General features: G+C 62.6%; 1 protein-coding gene across 1 annotated transcript in view; it reads right to left on the minus strand.

Annotated features, from left to right (window-relative positions):
• Positions 1-3,395: 3,395 nt before the first annotated feature.
• AGRN (agrin) overlaps positions 3,396-25,010 on the minus strand; it is a gene marked incomplete at its 5' end in the record, with an annotated part of 35,540 nt that continues 13,925 nt past the window's right edge. Inside the window, 37 exons of the mRNA XM_012557847.2 lie at positions 3,396-3,595; positions 3,809-3,912; positions 4,194-4,418; positions 4,737-4,769; positions 5,673-5,696; positions 5,860-5,947; positions 6,030-6,222; positions 6,490-6,606; positions 6,815-6,826; positions 7,013-7,124; positions 7,204-7,368; positions 7,465-7,561; positions 7,818-7,952; positions 8,028-8,254; positions 8,730-8,945; positions 9,081-9,273; positions 9,428-9,766; positions 9,860-9,979; positions 10,064-10,178; positions 10,338-10,465; positions 10,867-11,004; positions 11,083-11,412; positions 11,532-11,637; positions 11,720-11,844; positions 11,953-12,096; positions 12,257-12,421; positions 12,501-12,617; positions 13,463-13,568; positions 13,643-13,791; positions 13,879-14,079; positions 14,157-14,351; positions 14,428-14,646; positions 15,673-15,879; positions 16,019-16,243; positions 16,337-16,561; positions 16,925-17,140; positions 22,905-22,952. Of these exons, the coding sequence (XP_012413301.1) occupies positions 3,438-3,595; positions 3,809-3,912; positions 4,194-4,418; positions 4,737-4,769; positions 5,673-5,696; positions 5,860-5,947; positions 6,030-6,222; positions 6,490-6,606; positions 6,815-6,826; positions 7,013-7,124; positions 7,204-7,368; positions 7,465-7,561; positions 7,818-7,952; positions 8,028-8,254; positions 8,730-8,945; positions 9,081-9,273; positions 9,428-9,766; positions 9,860-9,979; positions 10,064-10,178; positions 10,338-10,465; positions 10,867-11,004; positions 11,083-11,412; positions 11,532-11,637; positions 11,720-11,844; positions 11,953-12,096; positions 12,257-12,421; positions 12,501-12,617; positions 13,463-13,568; positions 13,643-13,791; positions 13,879-14,079; positions 14,157-14,351; positions 14,428-14,646; positions 15,673-15,879; positions 16,019-16,243; positions 16,337-16,561; positions 16,925-17,140; positions 22,905-22,952 (5,717 nt within the window). The remainder of the gene's footprint in view (positions 3,596-3,808; positions 3,913-4,193; positions 4,419-4,736; positions 4,770-5,672; positions 5,697-5,859; positions 5,948-6,029; positions 6,223-6,489; positions 6,607-6,814; positions 6,827-7,012; positions 7,125-7,203; positions 7,369-7,464; positions 7,562-7,817; positions 7,953-8,027; positions 8,255-8,729; positions 8,946-9,080; positions 9,274-9,427; positions 9,767-9,859; positions 9,980-10,063; positions 10,179-10,337; positions 10,466-10,866; positions 11,005-11,082; positions 11,413-11,531; positions 11,638-11,719; positions 11,845-11,952; positions 12,097-12,256; positions 12,422-12,500; positions 12,618-13,462; positions 13,569-13,642; positions 13,792-13,878; positions 14,080-14,156; positions 14,352-14,427; positions 14,647-15,672; positions 15,880-16,018; positions 16,244-16,336; positions 16,562-16,924; positions 17,141-22,904; positions 22,953-25,010) is intronic.

The following is a 25,010-nucleotide window of genomic DNA, read 5'->3' on the forward strand; positions in this document are numbered from 1 at the left end:
TGCAAACAAGTTTTCGGAGGTGCTGCAGACGTCAGAGACGAGGGGTTCACACGAGCGTCTAGGGTACGTTGGGCAAGCGCGGTGCGGCCAAGAGTCAGCCCGCCGGGGCGGGGACCGGGTTCCGAGCGTTCCCGGACCCTGCGCGCCGGGCGCGTAAACCTGATTAATAATGGATCGCCCCGGGCCGCGCTGCGCGTCTCAACGCTTTCTTTCCAGGAATCTCTGGGCCTTTCCAGGCACCGCCTCCTAACTAGGGCGGCCCGCGAGGAGGGCCTGAGCTCCCTGCGCTGGGGCGGAGGCGCGAGAGAGGAGACCCCGGGGCGGAGGAGGATGCGGGTAGCCAGTCTGCCATGATAACAACTCCCCGCTGGACCCTGTGCGCGCCGTCTGACCGCAGCTGTACCTCGGTCAGCCACTCTTTCAGTAACCCCAGGCCCACATCTCTCCCGGACCCACGGCCGTTTCAGGGTTCTTGCTGATATCCCAAACTCCAGTCCCACTCTGTTCTCCCTCCCCCTACTGGCAAACCTCCATCCCATGGGCCTGTCCTGGGGAGAGAGGGGGCCGCCTCTCCATCCTCCCCGAGGCCCTCGTCTGGCCCTCCGATTAGGGGCGTCACTGCGTCTCCCCTGTCCCGGGACCCACGGCTCTGTCCAGGTCACCAAAGTCACACCCCGCCCCTGCCACATGGAGTCCTGAGATGCCTTCACCCTCAGCAGCGGTTGCCACAGAGAATTCTTCCTTCTTGAGGCATCGGCCAGTGGGCACACACTTGGACTCCCCGGCATCCCGGTCCTGCACATGCAGGCCTCAGCCCAGCCTCTCCCCAACCTGTACTTCAAGGTCCCCAAGCCCAGCTCTCCAGACGATCTTGGGATCATCCCCATCAGGTCCTCCACCTTCCGCCCACTGTCCAACAGGCGCTTGTCTGCCATCTTACCCCAGAACTCTCCCCACCATCCCCCTGTCCATGCACACGTACCCACAGGCCAGCCTGCCTGCTCCCCCCAGCACCCTTGTCTGGAGACAGCCGGAGCCAGCCTTCCCTTAAGCCTAACGTCTCCACCTAAGCCCTACCAGGAGCTTTCTTCCCACCCACGAGGCCCCGCGTGACCTACCCTGCCCACTGTCTGGGGGCCCTCGCTGGCCCTATGCTGCCTCTGGCCCTCTGGGGGCAGGGCCCTGGCACTTGCTGTTCCTTCGGAGGGGATGCCTCAGACTAGTCTAGCTCTCTATACTACCTGCGCTCCCTCCTACTTGCGTACCCCCCACAGCACCTGCCAGGACTGTAGTGCGCTGTCTGATCATCAGTTTACTGTCTCTCCTCTTTATCCCTGGCACCTAACACATGCCTGGCTCAAAGGAGCCATATGAGTCTTCTCAACAAGCAGGTTAATGAATCAAGGATGAGAAAGGGCAGCTCACAGGTTAGCAGGTTGACTGCATGCTGAGATTATGGGAGTTTTTGCTTTATTTGCATTTTCTTTTTTTTTCTCCTACCATTAACACAAACTCCAAAGAACATTTTGTTATCTTTAATGAAAAACAGAAGTTGGAGGGAGGAGGCCACAAGGGGGCATTGGGGGACATAGCCTCAGTTCCTCGTGTGTGCCGCCTCCCAGCCCCCCTTGGGGCTCACACCTACTAGGGTGGGGGGGCTGGGCTCCCAGCTCATTGGCAGGTGTCTGGCGTAGGGCAGGACAGGGAGCTGGCTAGGGTCCCCCAGCAGCACCAAGGGTCCCCTCTGCACACTGGTCCAGTGGAAAGGGCTGCCTAGCCACCTCCCACTCACCCCCCAGGCCCTCCCTGCTAGACTGCTTTCCTCACAGATACAGATGCAGGCCGATCCAGGTGCACACACTCATGCATGTGTATACACACGTACTGGAGGGCAGCCTGCAGGGCCTGCCACAGCTTGACCACCTCCAAGGAACCCACCTAGAATGTCCGGCCCACAGCCCCCCAGACCTCCAGCCCCTGGCCCAGTGGTGTTCCAGCTGGTGTGTGACATCTCGCCGGCATGGGGTCTCCTCAACCAAAAGGAGTCTCCCACCTGCCCAAAGTACAGGCCCACCCCCTCCACCTGAGCCCCCATCATGAGGCTGAGCCAGGTGGGCACCAGACAGGGCTTAGGAGGGGTTCAGTGAGGACAGACAAAAGCACCCCTCTTGAAGTGCTGAGACTTTATTTCATGGTGACCGACAGACAACACAGGGTTAGTAACGGTACACCAGGTGGCTCCCTCCCCCTCTCGGCCCTGAGCCTGAGGTGGCTCAGCCATAGGGAGGATGTCTGGGCCACTGCCTCCAGCAGGAGGATGGACGGGCAGGGGGACAAGATGGACGCAACACTGCAGTTTAAGGCAGTTCTGGCTCTGTGGCTGCCTTTGCCTCCCCGGCGCCACCATGGCCTGGGCCCCTGCACATTCCTAGACAAGGACACCACCCCTGACACCTGAATTGGAGGGTTTGCCACAAGGTGGTGTCCACACATGCCCTCAGCCAGGACAGGAAGGCCAAGTGCCTCATTCCCCCAAGTATTAAATAACATCATACATGAAGTGCTCTGTGATCAGTGGCCAGGCCCAGACCCCTCGTACCCTGGAAGGGAGGACGCCACTGGCCCAGGCAGGCAGCCAACAAATGTCAACCACTTCACACCCATGGTGGCCACACTCTCTCCTGGGGCCATCAGTGGCCTGGGAGAGGGCACGGCCATGTCTACTGGGGCTGGGTGGAGGGGTGGGGCCTGCGAGTCAGGGCACCCAGAATGGCCTGGGCCTGGCCTTTCCTCCCTGGCACCCTGGGACGGGTGGACACAGCTTCTGGGGGGCATGGTGTGTGGCCCTGACAGTAACAATGTTTCTAAGTCACAGTATTGGCACAGGAGGCCCAGGGCAGGGCTGGGCCCTAGCCCACAATGCACCCCTGAGGGGAAGGAATTCAGAGGAGGACCCCAGAAAGGTCCTGTGGGGCTGGGGGGAAGGGCCCCCCTTGAGTCCCAGCACTTTCCTGACAAGACCTGAGGCCTATTTGCTCCGGGGACACAGGCCCCCGCCGGAAGGTGTGAGTGACACGTGCAAGGGCCTGCCAACGGGCCTGGGGACAAGGGGAGACAGCACAGGAGACACGTGAAATGAACACAGAGGGACAGTCAAGTGTGACCACCAGGGACCACGGCAGGATGCAGGGGCCAAGGCAGAGGGGTGTGTCTGCAGCGTCTGGCTGAGGCCCTCTCCTGCCGCTGCTGCCCCACAAGTCCTGGCTCCGGGTTTTGTCTGCAGTGAGGCTGCCTGGTGGAAGGGAGGCTGGGCCAGTAGTCCTTCTGGCCAGCACACAGGCGAGAAAATCATATCAAAAAGCAACGAGTTTACAAAAATAGAAAATAATTACAGCAGGTGGGAGGTGATGGTGGCAGGGGCTCCTGGCCTGGCTGGCTTAGGACGCAGGGCACGGCCGCAGCTGGGGCTTGGTGATGGCATCCTCCAGCAGGTGCAGTGGGCGCCGGCCCACCACCACATCCCGCAGGCAGCCCACGAAGCCAGTGCTGTAGGCCTTGGGCAGCCCCTGGCCTACAGGCAGCTTCTCCAGGCCCCCTGTGGGCCAGACAGAGGAAGGGTCACCCGCTAAAACTCAGGGGCCTGCAGGCCAGGGCGAAAAAGGGCTGAGCCCTACCAGGGCCCACCCTACTCTGCTGTCCTGGGCTGGGCCACATCAGCTCTGCCCTCAGCAACTTGCCCCAGGGGCTGAGGTCTGCCCCTCTGAAACCCTGGGACCCTTGGCTGGCTCCTGGCCACCCCAACACTCACCCAGCCACAGGGTTCCGTCTGTGTCTAGCTGCGAGGCGCCCAGCGGGGAGGAGCCGGTCACAGGGGCCTCATTGCCCACCTGTAGGGAGCCTTCCCTCTGTGCCCTGGGGTTGGGGGGAGACCATCAGGTGGCCCAGGGGCCTGTATACCACCTCCAGGTCCTGACCTGACGCCTTGCAGGTGATACTCCCTTGGGGGCTGCACTGACCCCCAGGAGAGCACCTGGTGGCCAGGGGCACAGATGGGCCCCGAGGAGCATCGCCAGCCAGCACCTGGCAGGGCAGGGACTCTCTTTCCAGACAGGAACCCCTCAGCCCACACTGTTGCTGCTGCTGTGTCTTCATATCCCTCCCTCCTCCCGCCAGCCAGCGTGCTCCCTGCCCACCTGTGCGCCTTGACCCGCAGCCACCGGTTGGTGTTGACAGGCACAGTGGAGCGAAGCACCACGGGCTGGGAGCCCAGGTCATAGGTCATCTGCAGGTGCCCATCCACGATGGCCAGCGCCATGTAGTCTGCTCGCTCCGTGGCTATGCCACTCCACAGGACCAGCCCCTGTGTGGCCTCTGTGCGCAGGCTCAGCTCAAAGTGGTTGCTCTGCAGTGCCTTCTCACTGCGGGAGGACGGACAGAGTCTCACAAGGGGACAGTGACTGCCACCCCCAGGCCCCAGGGCCATGACTGCCAAGGCCGCCAGGCTGGGGAGGGTGACTCAGGGAGTTGTGGACGGGTAGATGGACAGACGTGGACAGTGAGGCAAAGAGATGGACAGGAACAGATAGGCAGACACAGAAGCAGAGGGCCAGGGGAGATGAGGTGGCTGGTGGAGGGACAGCGAGGCAGAGAGCATGATGGCTGGACAGAGATGAGAGGGCGAGAGCGGGCGGCAGGGAGGCAGCAGCCCGGTCCCTTGGGCACTGCCACATGCTCACCTGTGAGAGGCCCCGGGATCCGGAGCTTCGGGGCTTAGAAGTGGGAAGAGAGGGAGGCAGGTGAGCAGGGGACAGACAGGCCAAAGCACAGGGGAGAGGCTTGGCCACCCACCCCCACAACACCCCACTGTGAACGCTGGACAGTGAGAGGAACAAGCGTCCGGAGGAGACATGCAGTATCCCGGGCACTGGCTCTACCCCTCAAAGAACCCCGACAGTGACACACGAGACACACATGCGACACGTAGCCGGTGGGCAGGGCCCACGTCCAGTGCAGGGCTCAAGAGGTGAGGTATGGGGTGCCATGGAATGGAGCTCAGGGGACACCAGCCCTCGAGAGGTCCAGAAATGCCTGCATACTTACACACATGAGCACAGTGCTCACAGATTTACACCCACGTGTGCACAATGTGCTAACCATAAGCTTGGCAGTTTGAATCCACCAGCCGCTCCTTGGAAACCCTATGGGGCAGTTCTGTTCTGTTCTATAGGGTTGCTGTGATTCAGAATCAACTCGATGGCAAGGGGTTTTTCTTGGGTGCACACATATGCACACAACAGCACCCATGTGTACACATACTGCACACACACACACACACATATCCACACACACACGTGCACACTTGTGCTGCTGCTTCCATGGTGAAGGGAGTGGCTGCATGGGTGGATGAGGTGCCCTGACCCTCGGTGAAGGGTGTCCTGGTGCCGGTGGGCTTCCTGAGACCAGGCGGCACAAATCCTGGGAATGGGTGACTGCCCACTTCTGAGGTGGGAAATGGAGCCTCACAGAAGCACAAACACCAGCCCCGGCCCCCTCCTCCTCCATCTGGAATGGGGGGACTCAGAACAGAGATAGCAGGTGGGCAAGGGAGCAGAGGCGGATGGATGAATGTGAGTGTGGAAGCGCAGGTGGGCCGGGGGTGGGGGGCTACTTACGCTGGGATCTCATTAGTCAGTTCGCTTGGAAACAAAGAGACAGAGACAGTGAGAAGGAAGAAGAGGTGACAGCAGTGGGCAAGGGCGGGTGCCAGGCTTTCCCTCCTGGCCACGAGACCACGACACCTGACAGTGAGTGCCTGCACAGCAGATAGGACCAGACAGACCACAGAGGGTGGGGTGTTACCTCTCAGTCACAGCGTTGAGGTACTCAATGTAGGTTCGCCCATCGAAGGCCAGCGTGTCCAGGTCCCCTGCTGACTTCTCGATCAGCCCTGAGACACAGTGGGTGAGGGGAGGCCTCGGCAGGGCTTCCTGTCCCAGGGCCCCCACATCCCTGCACCCCCGTGTGCTCACCCTTCTCGCAGTGTGGCCCCGAAAAGCCCGCAGGACACAGGCACTCGTACTTAGCCTCCCGTGGGAGGCAGGAGGCCCCATTGAGGCAGGGGTGGCCTGAGGGCCGGGTGCAGGGATGGTCCACAAAGGATGAGACATCCACCATCCGCAGCAAGTTCTCCTTGGTCAGCAGCTGGCGGCCTTTCAGGGAGACCTGTGGGGATGGCGGAGCCTCTGTGCTGCCACCTACCCTGCATGTAGCCCCCACCTCAGGAGAGCATACCAGAAGGACAAGATCCCTGGACAGGCCCCTCCTTGGAACCCCTGCCCCCCCCATCCTGAAGAGGGCCCCTCATAGGCCCCACCCCAACTTGGGAGAGCCCCATGCTAAGATAGGCCCCCCTGGAAAGCCCTTCCCCACTGGGTTAGATCCCCCTGCCCTCTCCTGGAAAGTCCCCTACAGACCCTGCCCCCCAGGTACCATCTGGATGGCGCCGTCAAAGCCTGTGGATACAGCAGCAGCCCGGGCCAGCTTGCTGAAGTCAGGGACACCCCCAACGTAGAGCGGCTCCTTCAGGTTGAGGACCGTGTGCGGCACCTGGGGGAGGCACTGGGTGAGGGGCCTGTGGGGACCGCTCACTGGGCAGGGACAGGGATGCTGGGCCAGGTGAGCCCACCCAGGGCACCGCCTTCCTGCCACGGGCCCAGCCCGCCTATCTGGGAGGCAAGTTAGTCACAGGAACAGCCGCCGGGCTCCTTAGTGGGGGTGGGGGCTACTCTACGGAGGAGGAGGCGGCAGACGGTACCTTGCGGGATTTCTGAGATCCGAAGAGCGGGGTGGGGGTTGCAGAGCGAGAGCCAGAGAGCAGTGAGCAGAGAGAGAGACGGACAGACAGACCGGCCAGGGCACAGACAGGGAGAGAGAAAACAGTTCAGTGAGAGCTGGCGGGGCAAGGCTGCGCACGCCCGAGAGGAGGAGCCAGAATGGAGGGGCGGGGACTCACCGGGGACTCCCCCAGCACTCGGGGCCCATCGCCAACACGCAGGGCACCCTTGCGGCCACTGCGCTCCAGCGAGACCCGGGTCCAGGTGCCCAGGGCCACTGGTTCCTTGCTCCTAGTTGGGAGGGGGCATCGTGAGCAGATCTTGCCCCTGCCTGCCTCCCACCCACCTCAGTGTCCCTGCGGCTGCTCACCTGATGACTGCTGCCCCCTTGCCCAGGTCGTATCGGAACTCCAGGTGGCGGCTGTGTAGCGCCAGGGACACAAAGTCCCCCCGGCCGTCTGTCTTCTGCCCATTGTAGAGGAGCAGGCCGTTGGGGCCACGGGCCAGGAAGACTACCTCCAGCGCCATCTTCTCCCTGGGGTCACGCAGGGTCACATGGGGTCCTCTTATCATTCCCTCCATGGCTGAACCCGTTGGCTACCTCTCCTCCCCCACCCCCTGGCCCACTGACCCCAGGTCACGCTCAAAGGTGTGGAGGCCTTTCAGCTCCAGGTAGGAGAAGCCATTGAAGTCAGCCAGAAAGGGCCAGGAGTCATCCTGCTCTGAGGCTGTGGAGGGCAGGAGATAGGGTCACACGGGGCGCCAGGGCCCCGACCCTTGGTACCTGCCCAGGTTCCCCACAGTCCCCTACCCACCCTGCATTCCTGTGCCAACCTACCTCAAAATCTAATTCTATCCCAGATCTGAACTGGAACTCCAACCTTGACCCTCTGAACCCAAACCTGAAGACTATCTCTAACTCGAATGTGAACTCTCGATCCTAACTTCTAACCTTTGATCCCCACCCATCCCTGTGGCCCTCACCTATCTCGCAGAGGGCACCCCCGCGTCCCAGGGGGCACTCGCACTTGGCTCCACCCCCGGGCAGCACGCGGCAGGGGGCTGCCCAGTGGCAGGGGTTGGGAAGGCAGGGGCTCTTTTCATCAGCGCAAGTCGGGCCTGGAGGGGATAGAAAGGGTCTCATGAGGCTCGAGCCCCCGCCCCAGACTTCCAGCACCCCCACACAGTCCTCACCAAAACGGCCGGGCGGGCACTGGCAGAGGAACATGTCGTCCTCCAGGGCCTGGCATGGGGCGTCACCATGACAGGGATTGGGCAGGCAGGGGTCATTCCCGCACTTGCCCACACCAGCACTGCGGGCTGCAGCCCCCGGACTACTCAGCTCCAGCTGCTGGTTGTTGATGTCCAGTAGGCGGATGCAGCCCCGCAGGCCAGCGCTGACTGAGGTCCGCTCTAGCACCCTACGGTTCAGGAAGAGGTCAGAGGTCAGAGCCAGAATTCAGAGGCATCCTCTCCAGCAGCCAGCTTCAACTCACACATCCCCCAGTAAGCCAGGGTTAGGGGTCAGGGTCAAGGCTGCCCCCATTCCATACCCCTACTCCTCTTCAGTGTTCACAAGGTGGCCAATATCACAAATAGGGCAGAATCAGGAGGTGGGTTGAGGGTCAAGGGTCGGGACTGATGGTCAGGGCCAGGCCAGCCCCTCCTCAGTGGTCACCCAGCAACCTGCTCCTCAGGGACGCCACCCACAGATAGTACAGGATCAGGGTCAATGGCCAGGGATCAAGGTCAAGGTCAGGGCCACAGCATCCTCCACACCAAATCCCCCACCCCTTTGCTGTCCAAAGGGTAGCCTGGGACTCTTGGAAACTGCCCATAAGCCCATAAGAGAGAGGATCAGTGGTCAGGGGTCAGGGCCACCCCCCTGGTTCTCACACAGTGGCCTGGTCCTCGGGAACACCACCCACAAAGAGGTCTGTGTCCAGGTTGAGACCATCAGTGCCACTGGGGCTTTCGCCAAGTACGGGGGTCTCGCCATCCACTGAGAGTGTCCCCTGGCGCCAGTGCCGTGACAGCTCCAGGCGGTGCCAGCGGCCTGGCTCAATGGGCACCGAGCTGGTTAGCACGGCAGGCCCAGAGCCAGTGTCAAACCTGGGGAAACATGGGATGGTACTCTGGACGGCCATCTGGCCCCCTCAACCTCGCTTCCTCCTTGCTCTGCCCCAGCCCCACCCCCCAGGCTGCCCCTGTTCAACCATGGCCCCTCCCCAGCCCTGTCCTGCCCACCTGAGCTGCACGCGTCCCCCCAGCAGAGCCAGCGCGAGGAAGTCCTTGCCACGGGCATTGCCATTGTAGAGCAGCAGCCCCTGTGGTTCCAGCGCCCGGAACTCAAGTGCCAGGCGCAGTGTGTGGTAGGCGCGCAGTGTGGGGAAGGCCAGGAAGGAGTGGCCCCTGAAAGCTGGCACCGCAGGGCGCAACACTGTGGGGCAGTGGGGAGGGTCAGGCCAGGGGAGGGAAGAGAAACCCACCCTGTACACCTCCCACTCCCCAGCCCCGTGACCACCCCTCACCCAGCTTGTCCCCCCACCCTTAGCCCTGACCCACTCCCCTACATCCCCAATTTGCTCTCCTACCCGTCTCGCAGACAGTGCCCCCCCTGCCCAGGGGGCAGCTGCAACTGAAAGCCCGGCCAGCATCCCGGTCTTGGCAGGTCCCACCGTGAAGGCAGGGCTGCGAGTCACAGGGCTGTGGGGGCCGTGGGGTGCCTGGGAGCAGGGGCCGGCGTCCAGGCACATGGCTTGGGGTAGTGGTGGAGGGCCGGCGGGTGATGGTGGGGGCTGTGGTTCTGCTGAGGCTCATGTGAGTAGGGTACAGGGCCCGGGGGGTCACAGAGGCAGAGGGCAGGTGGGCAGCAGTAGTGGCTCCAGCCATGGCAGTGGTGGCTCCCGGGGTGAAGAATGCAGGAAACCAATCTGGGGGGGAAAGGGGGTTCATAAGGGGATGGGTAGTGAGGTGGCAGAGCTGAGGGACATAGGCAGGGAGGGGGCAGACCTGGAGGCACTCACCGAAGTCCATGAAGTGCACGTGCTCCTGCAGTGGCCTCTTCACCACCAGGGACCTGCGCCGCGATGCCTGGATCTGCCTGACCAAGGCTCGTCCCACGTCGGGTGCTCTGAAGGTCGTGGCTGAGGAAGAAGGGTGCTGAGCACAGCGGAGTGGGCACAGAGCCCATCACCTCCTGCGAGGGACTTGGGGGTACAAGGGCTCACTGGGATCAAAGTGGGCATCCACGATGGCACGGACTGAGTTGCCAGGCCCCAGGTCCCGCAGGCGCACGCTCCGGAAGTCCTTCTTTACATCCGAGTTCCGGAAGAGGTCATCCAACTGTGGGCAGGGAGTGGGCACAGGACTCTTAGGGGTGCCTGAGCCTGGCTGAGATCTGCCCCCTGGCTGTCCTGCTGTACCTCCTGCCCGCTCCCCCCCCACCTCTCTGGGTCTGTCCTCTGTCCTGGGACTTGCACCCTGCCTCACGCCCGTCCTTACTGCACTCTCGATGCTCCGTGCCATCTCCCCAAACAGCTCCGACTTGGGGTCAGCCATCTCAGGCGTGTAAAACAGCTCCTGCCCCTCGACCTCGTCGAGCTCCAGCACGCCCTGGAATGCCTTGGTGGCTGCAGGGGAGAGGGCAGTGAGGCCCTGCTTAGCACCCGCCTGGCCTCCCAGCCGGCCTCCGGCACGGCGGGCAGTAAGCCACGCGGGGGCAGGGGCAGGTGGAGGTTAGTCAGATGGTGATGAGGTTAGTGGGAACCCCTGGACGGGGACTGGCATCAGTTACCACACAGACTCCTCGGGGCAACGCCCCAGGCCGGCTGACGACGAGAGAGACATGTTAACCACGGGTCTTAGGCACACACACGTGTGGAGGCTGAGACCACGCACACGTGTGCAGAGGCCAAGACCATGCACACACGTGTGCAGAGGCCAGAAGACCATCAGCAGACGTGCACCAGCCACGCCCAGACCACTCTCTGGGGTCTCGCCCAGTTCCCCAGCCCCGCGGTCGCCTACTTACCTGGGCAGTTGGAGCCCTCTGCGTCCAGCGAGGCTGTTGTCCCATCTGAGCAACAGCCCAGAGGCGAGTTATAGCAGGAAGCCCTTTCAATGGGTGGTCCAGGGGTCACAGCACTGCCACCCTCGGGAAGCTCAAGTCCTGGGGAGACGCAGTGTGAGCAGAGCCCTGGGGATGCCCTGGGGGCCCTGCCCACCTGTGCCCCATGCCCGTGCGCACCCCCAGAGCCGGCTCCACTGGCCTCCAGGTCCCCACTCAGGTCCTCGTCGCCACTCCCACCATCGGCACTGCCTGATTCACCAAAGGCTGATGTGGCCAGGCTGGCCGCCGTGGAGGAGGCCGTGGGGGGCACAGTCAGCGCTGGCCGCCCTGTGGTCCTGGGTACGCTGGCTGTGGTCCATGGTCGTGCTGAGGGTCGAGGGGTGGGCTGGCTGTGGGGGGTACTACTAGGACCCAGGGAGAGGGCGCTGGGGGCGGCCAGCAGTGCCCCACGCGTGACAGGCCTGGTGGTGGCTGCAGGTGTCGGGTGGGCGCTGGGAGCGATGGAGTCTGCGAGGAGCAAAATTGGTGTGGAGGCACGTGAGGGGCAGGTGGGGGGCGGGGGCAGGAGGTCAGGACAAGGTCAGGCCTCTCTGGTTGGTACCGGGGCGGTGGATGCAGGGCCTCACCCTGGCAGGGCCCGAGGCTTTGGACAGAGATGTCCAGGCCCTGGCGGCAGGCGATGGTCCTCAGCTGACATTCGTCACCATAGGTGACGCCGTCTGACCCACAGACCTGTGGTGGCACAGGGTTAGGAGGCTCAGGTGGGCCAAAACTGTCCCCCATCCACCGCCGTCACCCGTCTCCCCACCCTCACCTTGGTTGCATTGGCCTCCAGACATGTGGGCGTCGGGCACACACAGCGGGCAGAGCCAGTTTCCTCCATGCAGGAGGCTCCAAACTCACAGTGCATCTCCGCACAGGTCACAGGTGCCACAGAGTCTGGGGACACAGATGCAGGAGCCCATGCTGGCTGAGGCAGCCCGGCCCCAAGCCAGGACCCCCCCCCCCATCACAGGGAGCCCAGCTGGCACTTGGCCTTGCCCTTACCTGCTTCACAGCCAGTGGGACCTAGGGCCCGGTCATCTGGACACTGCCCGCACTTGGGACCCGCCACCCCGGGTTTACAGGAGCATAGCCCGCTCATCTGCTCACAGTCGTCCCGCACGGCACCCCAGGGGTCACAGTTGCAGGCTGGGGTTGGGGGAGAAGCCGCCTGACGTCCAAGCCTCGATGGGTCCCCATCTGCTGATGGGGGCCCGTCCAGCCCCTGCCAGGTGTGGGACAGAGACTCTGGCCCAGGACACAGGTGAGGGTGGATACATGAACGACACAGATGGCCCTGGTCACTCACGGGTGCAGCCGCTCCGGCCATCGGTGACGATGCCACGGAAGTTCCAAAAGCCAGGCTCACAGCGGTCACACTTGATGCCCCCTACACCAGGGCGGCAGGAGCACTGGCCCGAGGCTGGATCACAGGAGCCACCATAGGCGCCGTGAGGGTTGCACTGGCACACACCTGCAAGACCAGGTTAAGAACATGGCCACATGCCCACACGCTCCCCCAGGGCTGGGGTTGGGCCGGGCCGGGTACTTACTGGGGCAGCCAGCTAGTCCCACGCCCCGGGCAGCAGTGACATTGTCCTGGCAGCAGCCGTAGGGTGTCTGGGTGCAATGTAGGGGAGCCATGGGCGGCAATGGGGCGGCAGTAGGGCCTGCAGAAGGAGCACGGGGTTCAAATTGGGGCCTGGGCCCCCACCTCAACCTCTCCCCACCCTCCTGATGCCAACTCCCCACCAAACCTGGGGGCCGTGGGGCTAGGGTCACAGGGGAAGACCCCACATCACATAGAAGGACATGTCTGCACACACAGGACCCCGTTCACACAGAACATACAGGACCACATACACAGATAACACAAAAAACACATATGACCATGTGTGCACAGAACACAGGACCATGAACACATAGGACCACATGCATACAGAGCACACGTGGCCATGTACACACAGGACACACAGTAGCCTGTGCACACTGAACACACAAAGATCACGATGACACAACCCTGTGCACACACATATAACCAGAGTTATGCACCCACAAATAAGTGTGCAGTGTGCACACACACAAAAACGTGTGCACACATTCATTCACATACCTTCAAAACCACACACATTCACATACACACTTGTACACACACAACTGTGTGCACTTGTGCATAAGTGCATAGCAAACGTGACGTGTTGAGTCATCATCACTCCTTCCCCTTGCTCCCTTCTAAGAAATAGCACCAGGAGGCAGGGCCTTACTCAGTTCACTGCACCAAGACAAGGCCTGGCCTGCATGTGTGCTCAGTAAACTTGGCGGCTGGCAGGAACATGGTCTACATGCTGCAGCTGCACAAATATGTATGCACACCAATATGCATAAAACACACACGTACCCATGTGCACATGCACCTTGGAGCATGCACACACAGGGAACATGGGATAGCTGCATACACACCCATGTGCGTGCCCTCGCACAGACCCACAACATACCCTGCACCGTGTCCACTCACCTCGGCAGGCTCCCTGAGCCGCAACGTACAGTTCTCGCTGTGACTCGCACCTGGCCTTCTTTAGCTCACACTCAGTGCCATAGGTGACCCCATCAGAGCCACAAACCTGGAGGGGGGAGCTCAGTGAGGGCGGCCGCAGCCCCTTCTTGCAGCCACCCGGAGCCAGGGGAGGGGCCTCACTGGGTTCCGCAGGACACTCTGGCAGCTGAAGTCACAGACACATGGCCCATCCTCTGAGTCCTCGTCCCAGACACCGCCACGCTGCCGGCACAGCTCGGGCTCACACTCACCATCCTCCCCGGAGCCAGAGCCTCCTGAACCGCACTCAGCTGTGGGCAGGGTGGGAACAACCGTCACTGTGTGGTCCTCGCTGGGGCACACAACCCTCCCCAGCAGCCCCCAGAGCCGGGGCCTACCCAGCTCGCAGGGCCCTGCCCGGGCCTCCTCGATGTGTGTCTGCTGCCGGCAGGATGCCTCGCGGAGCTCGCATGAGCTACGGTAGGTGATGCCATCACTGCCGCACACAGGGCCAGGTGGGGGGTGCTCGCACTGCGGACATACGCATTGCCCCGCCGAGCACACGGCCCCAAAGGCACACACCATGTCCCCACAGGCTTCTGCAGGCAAGGAGCTGAGTCAGCAGGGTCAGCGGGCATGGAGTGGGGGCTACCGCCCGGCTGCCCTGCCCACTCACGGCAGTGTCCAGCTGTGGCCACGTGAAGGCTGATCTGGCGGGTGCAGGCAGCCACGTGCAGCTCACACTCACTGGCGTAGGTGCGCCCATCGGAGCCACACACAGGCTGGGCCGAGGCCACACACTCAGAAGGGCACACACAACGCCCTGTCTCCGCCTCACACAGGGCCCCGAAGTGGCACTGCCCACAGCGGTCTGGGGAGGCGGCTCCATCACCACACAGCCAGGAGCCCCCCACCCACCCCTGCCAGGCACCCCACCCACCACTGACCACAGGGCCCTCTTCTTGCCACACGTGTCTCTCGGCCAAGGGCACAGGCCGTGGCTGCCAGCTCGCACGCGCTGCCATACGTGATGCCGTCACTGCCGCACACGGGGTCGTAGATGCCTGGGCATGCCTGCGGGCACTCACACGCAGCCTCGCCGTTCTTCACGGCGCACATTGCCCCAAATGGGCACTGAACCCCGAGGCACGGGGACGGGGGCTGGCCTAGGGGCAGATGTGGCACTTAGCAACCATCATCCCTCGCTAGGGACAAAAGCCCCCCCACGCAGCAGACCCTCCCAAGTGGGGTACGGTGGCGGACGAGCGTGGGCCAGGGAGAGGGATCAGATGCACAGGACACAGCAGAGAGAGGGACAGAAACACAACAGACAACAAGGGACAGGGACACAGACCTAAGCGTCACCAGCCGCAGCCCTGGGTGTGAGGTATGGGCAGCTGCCCCCAGACACAGGGAACTTTCTGACCACCCATCAGAGCCACAGGGAAGGGCCTGGTCAGGCCCGCCCAGCCCCGTCCCTGGCCCCTGACACCCACTGCAGGAGGGCTTTCCCTTGTGGGCATGGGGAGTCCACACCCCGAGTCACACCCAGGGCCACACGGGGGGGGGTGTCTGTCAACTTGCTCTGGGGACTGCAAGGCCAGGCAGCAGCGAGCACCCCTCCCCCCTGCCGCACCAGGGGCCGACCTCGGGCTGCGGGCTCCGGGGTGCAGGCGCAGCACCTCCTCCTGCCAGTAGGTCGGCTGGAAGACACAAGAGGCGGAGCCAAGAGCGGAGGAAGGCCCGCGGGGCAGACAAACGGACGCAGAGAAAGACAGGAAAGACGGACAGAGAAAGGGACGGTGGGCAGAGACACCCCTGCCCCGGCCCACGCAGGACACGCTCCAAGCCCAACCCCAGACTCTGTTCCCTAAGAGGGCAAGGCCCTATCACATCCATTCCCATCCACTCCCCCACCCCGAGGCTGCAGCACAAGGTAGACAGACAGACAGACTGACCAGAGGACTCAAAGGCAGTAGTGGGCCTGCACAAGGACCCCTGCCTCCACCCCTTCCCTATCCCTTAGGCATCCCGGGTGCCCCCTTCATGGCCTCTCTCCCTGCCCCAGCCCCCAGTGGCCCGCCCCACAACCAGGACCCAGGGAGAGCATGACTTGGATGCAGATGGCATGTGATGGGGGACGACAGGGACTGATGTGGACCCAGGTGGGTGCAGGCAGGGCAGGCGCTCACCACACGGGCCCTGGTGCCTCACAGGGATGGTACGCTGCTGCTGGCACTCAGCTTGGTGGAGCCAGCACTCGTTGTCATATGTGTGCCCATTCTGGGCACACACTGGCTTGTAGGCGCCATCACAAGTGACTCGGTCGCAGGAGCAGCGGGTGCGACCCCGGCGGGACAGACACACAGCATGAAATTGGCAGGGCTCCAGGCATTGGTCTGCAGTCGAGCAGCAAGGACACCACTGAGCGGCCGAGTCTTGGACGCAGGGAGTGGGAGGTCCCATGGGCCTGGGGATGTGAGGCATGTGGAGGTGGGGAGAAGTAGGTCTGTGGTCCCCCACCAGAATTGCACCCACCTCGTGGATGGCACTGGCCGGAGCGAACTTTCTGGAGGAGGATGCCATGGGCAGCCCCAGTGCGGCCCATCACACAGTCGCTGTCATAGGTGACACCGTCGTCACCGCACACAGGTGCCTGCCGTGGGGGGCAGCTCTCTGGCCGCAGGAGCATCTCCGGCTGCCGAGTGCGAGGATTCACCCGGCACATGTGGCTCAGGTCGTCGGGGGTGCCCTGGCAAGGGTCTGGGGGTAGCAGGTGACATCAGAGCACTGCTCCCCTGACTGCACAGAGCATGCACATGCCAGGTACACACCACACGCAGAAGCAGTGCTCACCGCAAGGGCCGTCGAACTTCTTGAAGAGGTTCTCCTGGCGGGCACAGGCACGGCGCAGGAGCTGGCACTCGCTGGGGTAGTCAGCACCGTCGCTGCCACACACTGTGCCCTCGGAAGCCCCTGGGCAGGAGGTGGGGCACAGGCACACGGCTGTCTGCCCGTCAGCCGAGCGGGTGCAGGTGCTGCCGAAGCTGCAGGTCACGTTGGAGCAGGGATCCCGGGACCCTGTGGATGGAGAGGGGTGGGGGTCCAGGCTGGCTGGACCCAGCTCACCAAGCCCCCCTTTTCACAGAGCTCCACCCGACTCTGCAGCCTCTACCGCTCACTGGGCCCCACCGGCTACTATCCCCACCCCCAAGCCCCAGGCCCCACCCTGCCCCTGGTCTCTGCTTCCCTGGCCCAGCCTCCTTGCCAGCCCCTCACTAGGCCCCACCTCCCACTCACCAGGCCCAATCCCCACTCACAAGCCCTGCCCTGGCCCCGCCTACCCTCCCCTAGGCCCAGTCCCTTCACCAGGCCCCAACCTCACCAAGGCCCCACCTCTCACCAGCCCCACCCACGCACACCGGGCCCCTCCCCCCCACTCACCGCAGGGGCCGCGGCTTAGCAGGCGAATGCGGCGCTGCTGGCTGCACTGTGCCCGCTGTAGCTCGCACTCGTTGCTGTAGGTGGAGGCGTCGGAGCCGCACACGGGGGCCACCACGCTGGGGCAAGCGCTCTTCTTGCACACGCAGGAGGCTCGGCCTGGGCCCTCTGCACTCAGCTCACACACGGCACCGAAGCCACACAGCATCCCCCGGCACGCTGGAGAGGTAGGGAGGGAGGATCAGAGCCAGACCCACCAGATGCCAGGGTCCACGGTCACAGTGCCAGGTTTTCACGTCCACACACCTGCCGAGCACGCGTGCTACACGCAGTCCAATCATATAAACCCCCACGGACACTTGTATACAAGCACACTCATGTCCACACATGCTCACATGGGAACACGCGTGTGATCATCACCGCCATGCGTGCACTCATGGGGACGTTGCACAGCACATTATGTCCACCTGCGTGCATGCCAAACACGTCTGTACACACCTCCACTCCCCCCTCACATGTGCCTCACATTATCTGCAGGTGTGTACACACCACATAAACTTTGGCACACACACTGCACATGCTCCTGCACACACTCCTGCATACATGTAAACGCTGCACACACTCCTGCACACACCGGGCCCCGCTGTCCTCTCTGCAAGCCCCTCTTTCTTCCTGCATCCTCCCTTTCCCACCTTGCCTGCTTCTTGAGGTGCCTCCCCTCTGGAAGCACCTTCCTTGGCCCTGTCGTCCCCACGTGGACCCTGCCTCTTCTGTCTCTTCCCTTCTCCCCTAAACTGGGAAGAAGGAGCCATCCTCATCCCTCTCCCATCTCCCACTGCCCACCCCAGCCCACCAGCCAGCCTCCCCCAGATCCACACCCTCCATGGGCCTCTGTGGCTTGGCTCTCCAATATGACCTCTCCGAGGGCACCAAACTGGCCCTCCAGCCTTCCCAGGCCTCCCAGCCCAAGCCCCTGAACCGCCCCTGGCCCCACACTGCCCCCTTCCTGCCCACTCCTGGGTCCTGCTGCCTCCACCTGGGCACTCAGCACCTGAAACCCAACCCATCCACAGTGACCTTTTGGGGCAGGGGTTGAGCACTGCGGCTTTGAGGGTCACTTTACTTTCTAAATATTTTAATTAACATCATAGGACGTCAACAGCCAGCATGGACTGAGAGCTGACTGTGTGCTGGCACGGGCGGGCCCTGACCACAGCTCTACACCAATCCAGCGTTAGCTGCTCCTGACCCCTATCTGGTGGCAGAGGAATGGGGCTCAGTGAGATTAAGGGACCACCTGTGGGCCCCCAGGCTGCGGGGCAGAGCCTACTGAGCGTAAGAGCTACTTCTCCACCTGAAAGAACAGTGTAAGAGACAAAGAACTGTGGGCAGACGTTTAAGCTCATAGGCCTGAGCGCCAGCCCCTCCCTCCCAGGTATAGATGGAGGCCTCAGACGGGGCAGGGGCAAGCTGAGTCCTCCACCACCCCCACCCCGTACTGGCGCCTGCTGGACTGCCATCTATGGGCGGGTGGGGTGGGCCCATTAAGGTCTACAGCTGTCTGGATCCAACAAATGTTCAATTTGGTCTAATTATCATTAATAAGTCATGGGGAGAAGGGTGTGGCTCCTCATCCACCCATCACCTCCCAAAGAGCTTGGGAAACAGGGCAAGAAGAGGCGCCCCCACCCCCATCTCCAGGGGAGGGAGGGCTGCATGGGCCCAGGAGCCAGCTGTTTCCATGGCAACGGCCCTCCTGGAGGCAATGGCTGGCTGCGTCTGTCAGAGCATCCCCACCCCCACCGGCACAGGCTGGGTGAACACAGGGTGGGGCTTGCATGGTCCCTCACCCTGCAGTCCTGCAACAACCTGACCGTAGCTGCAAGTGGACCACGGGCCATTGACAGGAGGAGGATTCTCACCCACAGCCCATGCCCCTCCCCTCCATACTCCTGTCCTCCTTCCCCATCTGCCCAAGGTGGCCAGGATGCCCCCAGCTCTGCATCATTTGTCATTATTGCCTCATTGTGCCTCAGTTTCCCCACCTGTAAACAATAGGACCTACCTATAGGGCTCCTAGGAGGTGCCCACAGTGCGCAGAACGTAGCATTAGGTGCCGTATCAGCTATCGATGACCGCTACTACAGTGACAAGAGCTGCTGTCCCCCTTACCACTCCCTCTGTCCTAGCTGAGATCAAACTCAAGCTGTGTCCACCCTTGACCCCTCTCCATGCCTTCCGGTCTGCCCTCTCTTCTCTGGCTCCAGTCTTCCCTTCCCAGGTCCCCGGCACCTCCCAGACCCATCCAACAGGCACTTGCTGATGTCCAGCTGGCTACTCCATTTGGCTTCAGCTCGCTGCTGGTCACCACACCCTCCAGTCACCACGCCCTCTGGTCACCACACCACCCAATCACCATGCTGCCCAGTCACCACATCCTCCCGGTCACCACATCTTCCGGTCACCATGCCACCTGGTCACCATGCTGCGTAGTCACTACACTACCCAGTCACCATGTTCTCTTGGTCACCACAACATCCTGGTTACCACACTCTCTGGTCACCACACCACCTAGTCAACACATCACCTGGTCACCACGTTCTCTTGGTCACCACAACCTACCGGTCACCAAGCGTCCTGATAACCACATTCTCCTGGTCACCAAGCCCTCTGGTTACCATGCTGTCTGGTCACCACGACTTCCTAGTCACCATGCTGCCCCATCATCATGCCACGTGGTCACCACACCGCCCGGTCCTCCTCCCTGACCAGGCTCCCTGTTGGCTGCTATGCTCTCCAGCTGGGTCTCCCTGTCTCTGGCCCCTGTCTCTCCCTCTGGTCACCTTGCCCCCGCCCTCCACCAAGGCTCCAGTGCCAGCTGCACAGAGGCCCAGCCAGACCTCTATCCCTGCACCCAAACCCATGGCCAACAACACCTGCCCCTGATGACAAGTATGCTCTTCGCTTGTACTCCTCATGGCCCTGCTCAGAGGTGGTTTCCCCAAGACAGCCCTGGGAATAACGGTAACTATGACAGCGGCAGCCAGCTTGCGATGAGCATGCCCGCCTGGGCCTAGGCCGGGCATGGCTTATTCATGGCAGAAGCCATTCTAGAGAAAGAGGGAGCCATAGACCAGGTATCCGAGACGGGCATGAGAGGGAGGTGGCAGGAGGTGGGCAGCAGCAGGAGGTGCTAGGCTACCCAGGCCTGAAGCCCCTGTGTGGAGGGTGGGTCTGGGGGTGGGAGGCCAGTAATATCCTGGGGGTGGACTCCAAGGGACTTGCTGCTGGACTGGACATGGCTGAGGGGAAAAGAGGGGCCCATGGTGTCCGGGGGGACAGAGACCCAAGGCTGGAGCACTGGCCCCCGAGTCAGACAGGTGGGGGCAGGTGCCGGCTCCTAGCCCCCTCAGCTAGGGCAGCAGATTCCTTGGCCATGCAGGAAGGTGCTGCCCTGGACTGGAACACTCTACTCCTTCCCTGCCCTAAATAATATCTCCTTCTTCCCAAGATTTAGCTCAGAAATCACAGCCTCCAGGAAGCCTCCCCATTCCTAGGCTGGGGCTGTTCATGATTGCCCATTTACATGCCTGCCTCCCCCGTGGGCTAGAGAGCACAGAAGCACGTGTTTACTGATGGAACATAAAAATGTGCACACACACAGAGACCACACATAGACAAGTACACACAAGAGAGAGCACACACAATGCATGTGTACACTCAGATGCACGTGCATTCAAACAGGCAAACATTCACACCTGCATGCACCTGCAGGCAAAAACATGCACACACACCCAGGCACACAAACACAAATGTACATATTCATGTACACATAAATACACATGAACACATGTAAGTGCACAAACACACACATGCAGGTACAGATCATCATAGCAACCATGCTCTGCCTGTGCCAGGCATTGTTCTATGTGTCATATCTTAATTGGCTCATGTACCATTCTGCACACACACACATGCATGCACACACACACACTCATGCCCATTTTGCAGAGGAGAAAGCTGAGGCACAAGCAAGGTCCCTTAACACAATCACATTGCTGTAAACGGCAGAGCCACTCTGGCCTGCACACCTACTCCCTGCCCACGCTGCCCTATGAACACAGGAGGTGCACTGGGCACCTGTGAGCTGTGAGGTCACCTCTGGGCCCTGCCATGGTCTCCCCAGACCAGTCTCCTGCTAGCGCCCCGTTCTGACCGCTCAGCCCCCACAGTCCCACTCCCCACGTGCCCGTGTAGTAAGGCCTCCCTCATGACGCCAGAGGCAGCAGTGGCTTTTTATAGCCAGCCGTTTGGCGCGGGCTATATTTAACTGCCTCCTGGTCTTGGGTGGGGAGAGGATGCCCCAGCCTTGTCTTGGCCACAAACATGTGGTGTGTTGGTGTGTGTGGTGATGCCATGGCATGTAGCAGTCTGAATGTGCAGGGTGGGATGGTGTGTCACTGCGGGGAGGGGGCATGTGTAAAGGACAGGAGAGGCCCACCAACCTTTGGGGCTTCGGGAGAGGGGCTGTGGGTGTTGGGAGAGGGGAGGGCGGCCTCACTCCTGAGCCCACTCCTAAATCTAGAAGTCTCCAGGCTTCCTCCCCACAGGCTATGGGAACCAGAGCAGCTCTGCTTCCCTATCCCTGGGACCAACAACACCACCCTCCACTGTCCTGCTAGACTGGACTTGTCCGAGACACACCCTCCTGCCCCCAGTGCTGGGGCTACGGGAGGGAAGGGGGGCCTGGGCCAAGCGAGGGTCCCTGTGCTCTGTGCCCTCATGCACTATGGTTGTATGTTGTGTGGTCCCTGCGGGGGAGGGGGACAAAGCCCCACAGGCAGAGGCCCCCTGAGGTCATAAGATCCGCTACCCCGGCCAGACAACTCTGGCTCTGGGGACAGGTCCCTCCCCACAGGCCAAGTTTGGGGCTCTGAGGGTTCCATGGGGGCTTGTGGAGGTAGCCCGAGGGGTTCTGTGGGGGAACCAGGGCTGAGGTGCACCAGCTGCAGCCTGGAGCCTCCTGGGTGACAGAGGATGCAGGGAAAGCCCTTGGCTGGGCCAAGGGACAGAGGGAGGGGAGCCCTGACCCGGCCAGCCCCAAGTCCCGCACCCCCAAGACCCAGAAAGGGACCCGACTAATTATGCAAACCAGGGGCACATCCAGGGAGGAAAGCCCAGGGCCCCCCATCGCCAGGGCGAGACCCACATCCCCATGAAGTCTATGAACCTGGATAGGACCCACCTGCTGCCTAGCAAGGTGCCCCAGTGGGGGGCAGATCCCTGGGAAGTCCCGGAAGGGGGCAGGGCAAAAACACCCCTTCTCAACCCTTAGGACCCACTGGCCCCACCCTCGCCCCCACTCCCCTCTGTCATCCTTACGGTAGCACTAACAGCTTCCTTTCTTCCCTTCCACATTAGCTTAATGGAGGCTGCCTACATGCAGCAGACCCCAGGGAGGCTGGTCTCACCCCACAAAGCAGGTCAAGAGGGCCAGCCCCGCTCCCTTCATCATCATGCCTCCCCCGCCACCAGCCAAGGTCTGCTCAGTCAGTCTCAGGGACAGACCCCAAGCCCGCAAGGCCCCTCCCCAGACAGCTGGCCGTCCTGCTGAGGGCTGCCAGCTCCACCCCCCAGAGCATATCTGTCCAGTCCTGTCCCCGTCCATACACACTTTCTGAGGTCCTCTCACAGCCTGTGGGTTGCAGGGACTTGGTCTCAGTTTCATGACCAGGAGGCGGAGGCCCAGAGAAGTTAGCAACCACAGCCAGAGAACCAGAGGTACGGAGCCCGAGGGATTCCTGGCCCCAGGTTTCTACCACTGCCTCTCAGCTGGGAAGTCCCAGGAGGACCCTGGCTCCCTCATCCGTCTTCCTCACCTCTAGACATACCCTACACACCCCAAGAATAGCCTCCAACCCCCAAGAGTGACCACTGCCTCTCCAGGCACAAACCCCTCATCTCAGCTGAGGCCCCCACTCACCATCTGGAGGCGTCGGGGCTGCTGGTGTGAAGTGGGTCCCGGGTTTATCTGGAAGAAACAAATCTCCAAGTTAGGCACCACAGATCAGGTCCTCCCAGGGCCCTCCACTTGCCCTCTCCCAGCTCCTCCATGCCACCAGCCACTCAGCCCTCCAACTCTAGCCACCCACACCCCACCCCTATGCCCCAGCCACCCACACCCTGTCCTCTATGCCTTTATCCCCATGGCTCCTCCAAACCCCACCCTCCAGCCATGGCCAACCACACCCTACCCTCCATGCCCCCATTCCCACAGCCCCCCATACCCTACCCTCCATGCCCCACCCCCATGGCCCCCTCACCCTCACACCCCATTCTCCAGCTGCCTCACGCCCCACCCACCCACAAGCTGCCTTCTAGCCCCTGCCATCCACACCCTGTCCTCCAGCCTGTCATCCACACTCCACCTCCCATGCCCCCACTCCACAGCCCCCCACACCCCACCTTCTAGCCTCTGCCATCCAAGCCCTACCCCCATACCCCTATGTCCCCCACAGCCCCTCCATACCCTGCCTGGTCCAGCATTGCCCTTTCCAGCCCCAGCTACAGAGGTCCAGACTGGGGAGACCGGGAAGCAACGTGGTCCAGGCCCTGACCCTCACTGACTGGGAGGCCCTTGCTCTTCTCTGCCCCTCCAGCTGCAGGGTCATGACCTGACACCTGCCAGGCCAGCGGGTGCAGTGCAGCAACGTGCATGCTTCAATCCCACACCGCAACCCACTGCAGTCGGGGGCTCTCCCTCCCCAACTCCAGCAGAAAGTTGCTATTCAGGAGGGTCAGCCCCAATAAGACCAGGGTAGGCAGGCCTCAGGGGCCTGGGGTCCTGTCCCTAGAAGATGCCTGGGACCCTGCCTGCCCTCCAGTCCCTGGACGGCCAGGAGCTCAGTGGGCAGGAGAGGCCATTGTGCCAGCCCGGGGCCACCTGAGGGCCACGTACAGTTGCTGAGGAAGAGCAGGACGGCGAAGCCCAGTGTGGCGGTGGCCAGCAGGATCAGGCAGACGTTGCAGGGGACCATGAAGTAGCGCACCACCAGGGAGACTCGGCGCTGCTGCCGGGGGTCCCGCTCCAGTGGCAGCGGAGGCATGACCCAGGTGGCCCCCAGGGGCAAGCAGCCCCCGCGGGCGGGCAGGTCCTCACGGGGCACCCTTGGGCCTCTGTGGGGCTAACCCTCCCATGCTGGGACCCCCAGGCCGGGCGTGGCCAGCAGCTGTACTCACACCAGGGGAGCACAAGGCCCTCCCCAAGCTCCAGCTCTGTATGGGAGGAGCTGATTCTCCTGGAGCAGAAATCCCAAATTTGGGCTCAGAGGGGGGAGGAGGAGGGAACTGAGGGCCAGCGGTCACCCCTGCTGTGCACGACCCTCCCTGCTTCTGCTTGGCCCCTCTGCTCGGTCTTCGGTGGTCACCGACAGCCCTGCCAGCCGCCCCCCTGGAGAGGCTGGGGAGGACCCTCCTCGCGCGCAGAGTGGACCGACGGGCTTGGCTGGATGCGGCAGTCCGGCGACGGACGGCGCTCCCGCGGCGGCTCCAGTCCCGGAAGACGCGGGCGCGGCGATGGCAGCGGCGGGAGGAGCAACGCACGTCAGGAGGAGGAATAAAGAGCCGGTCGCGCGCGGAGGCCGCGGACTCCCGCCCAGGCAGCAGCACGGCCTCCCCGCACCGGGCAAGGCAGTGAGTGAGGGGCGCCGGGCGCCGACGGCGGCGGGTGGGGAGCAGACAAAGGAAGGTGCCTCCGGGGACCCGGTGTCCGCGGGGAGTCGCAGCTCGAGGAGCAAGAAGGATGGAGCGCCAGGCAGAAAGGTGGCGGGGCACAAAGGGGAACGCGGGGGAGGGTGTGTGTGTAGGGGTTTGGGGAGGAGGTTGGAGGGGTTGGGGCAGAGGTGAGGGCTAGGGGTTAGGGCAGGGGACTTGGGGGGGCAAAGGTGAGGAGTGGGAAGGGGGTTGGGGCTGGAGTAGGGGTGGGCGGGGGCGGGGCAGGGGCTGGGGCGGGACCTCTCCTCTCCCACCCCTCGGGTCTCTGCTGCCAGGGCGCGGCCGAGTGTGAGCACGCCGGGGGGCCGGCGGGGTC

Source organism: Trichechus manatus, unplaced genomic scaffold, assembly GCF_000243295.1.
Source record: "Trichechus manatus latirostris isolate Lorelei unplaced genomic scaffold, TriManLat1.0 scaffold00122, whole genome shotgun sequence".
Lineage (NCBI taxonomy): Eukaryota > Metazoa > Chordata > Mammalia > Sirenia > Trichechidae > Trichechus > Trichechus manatus.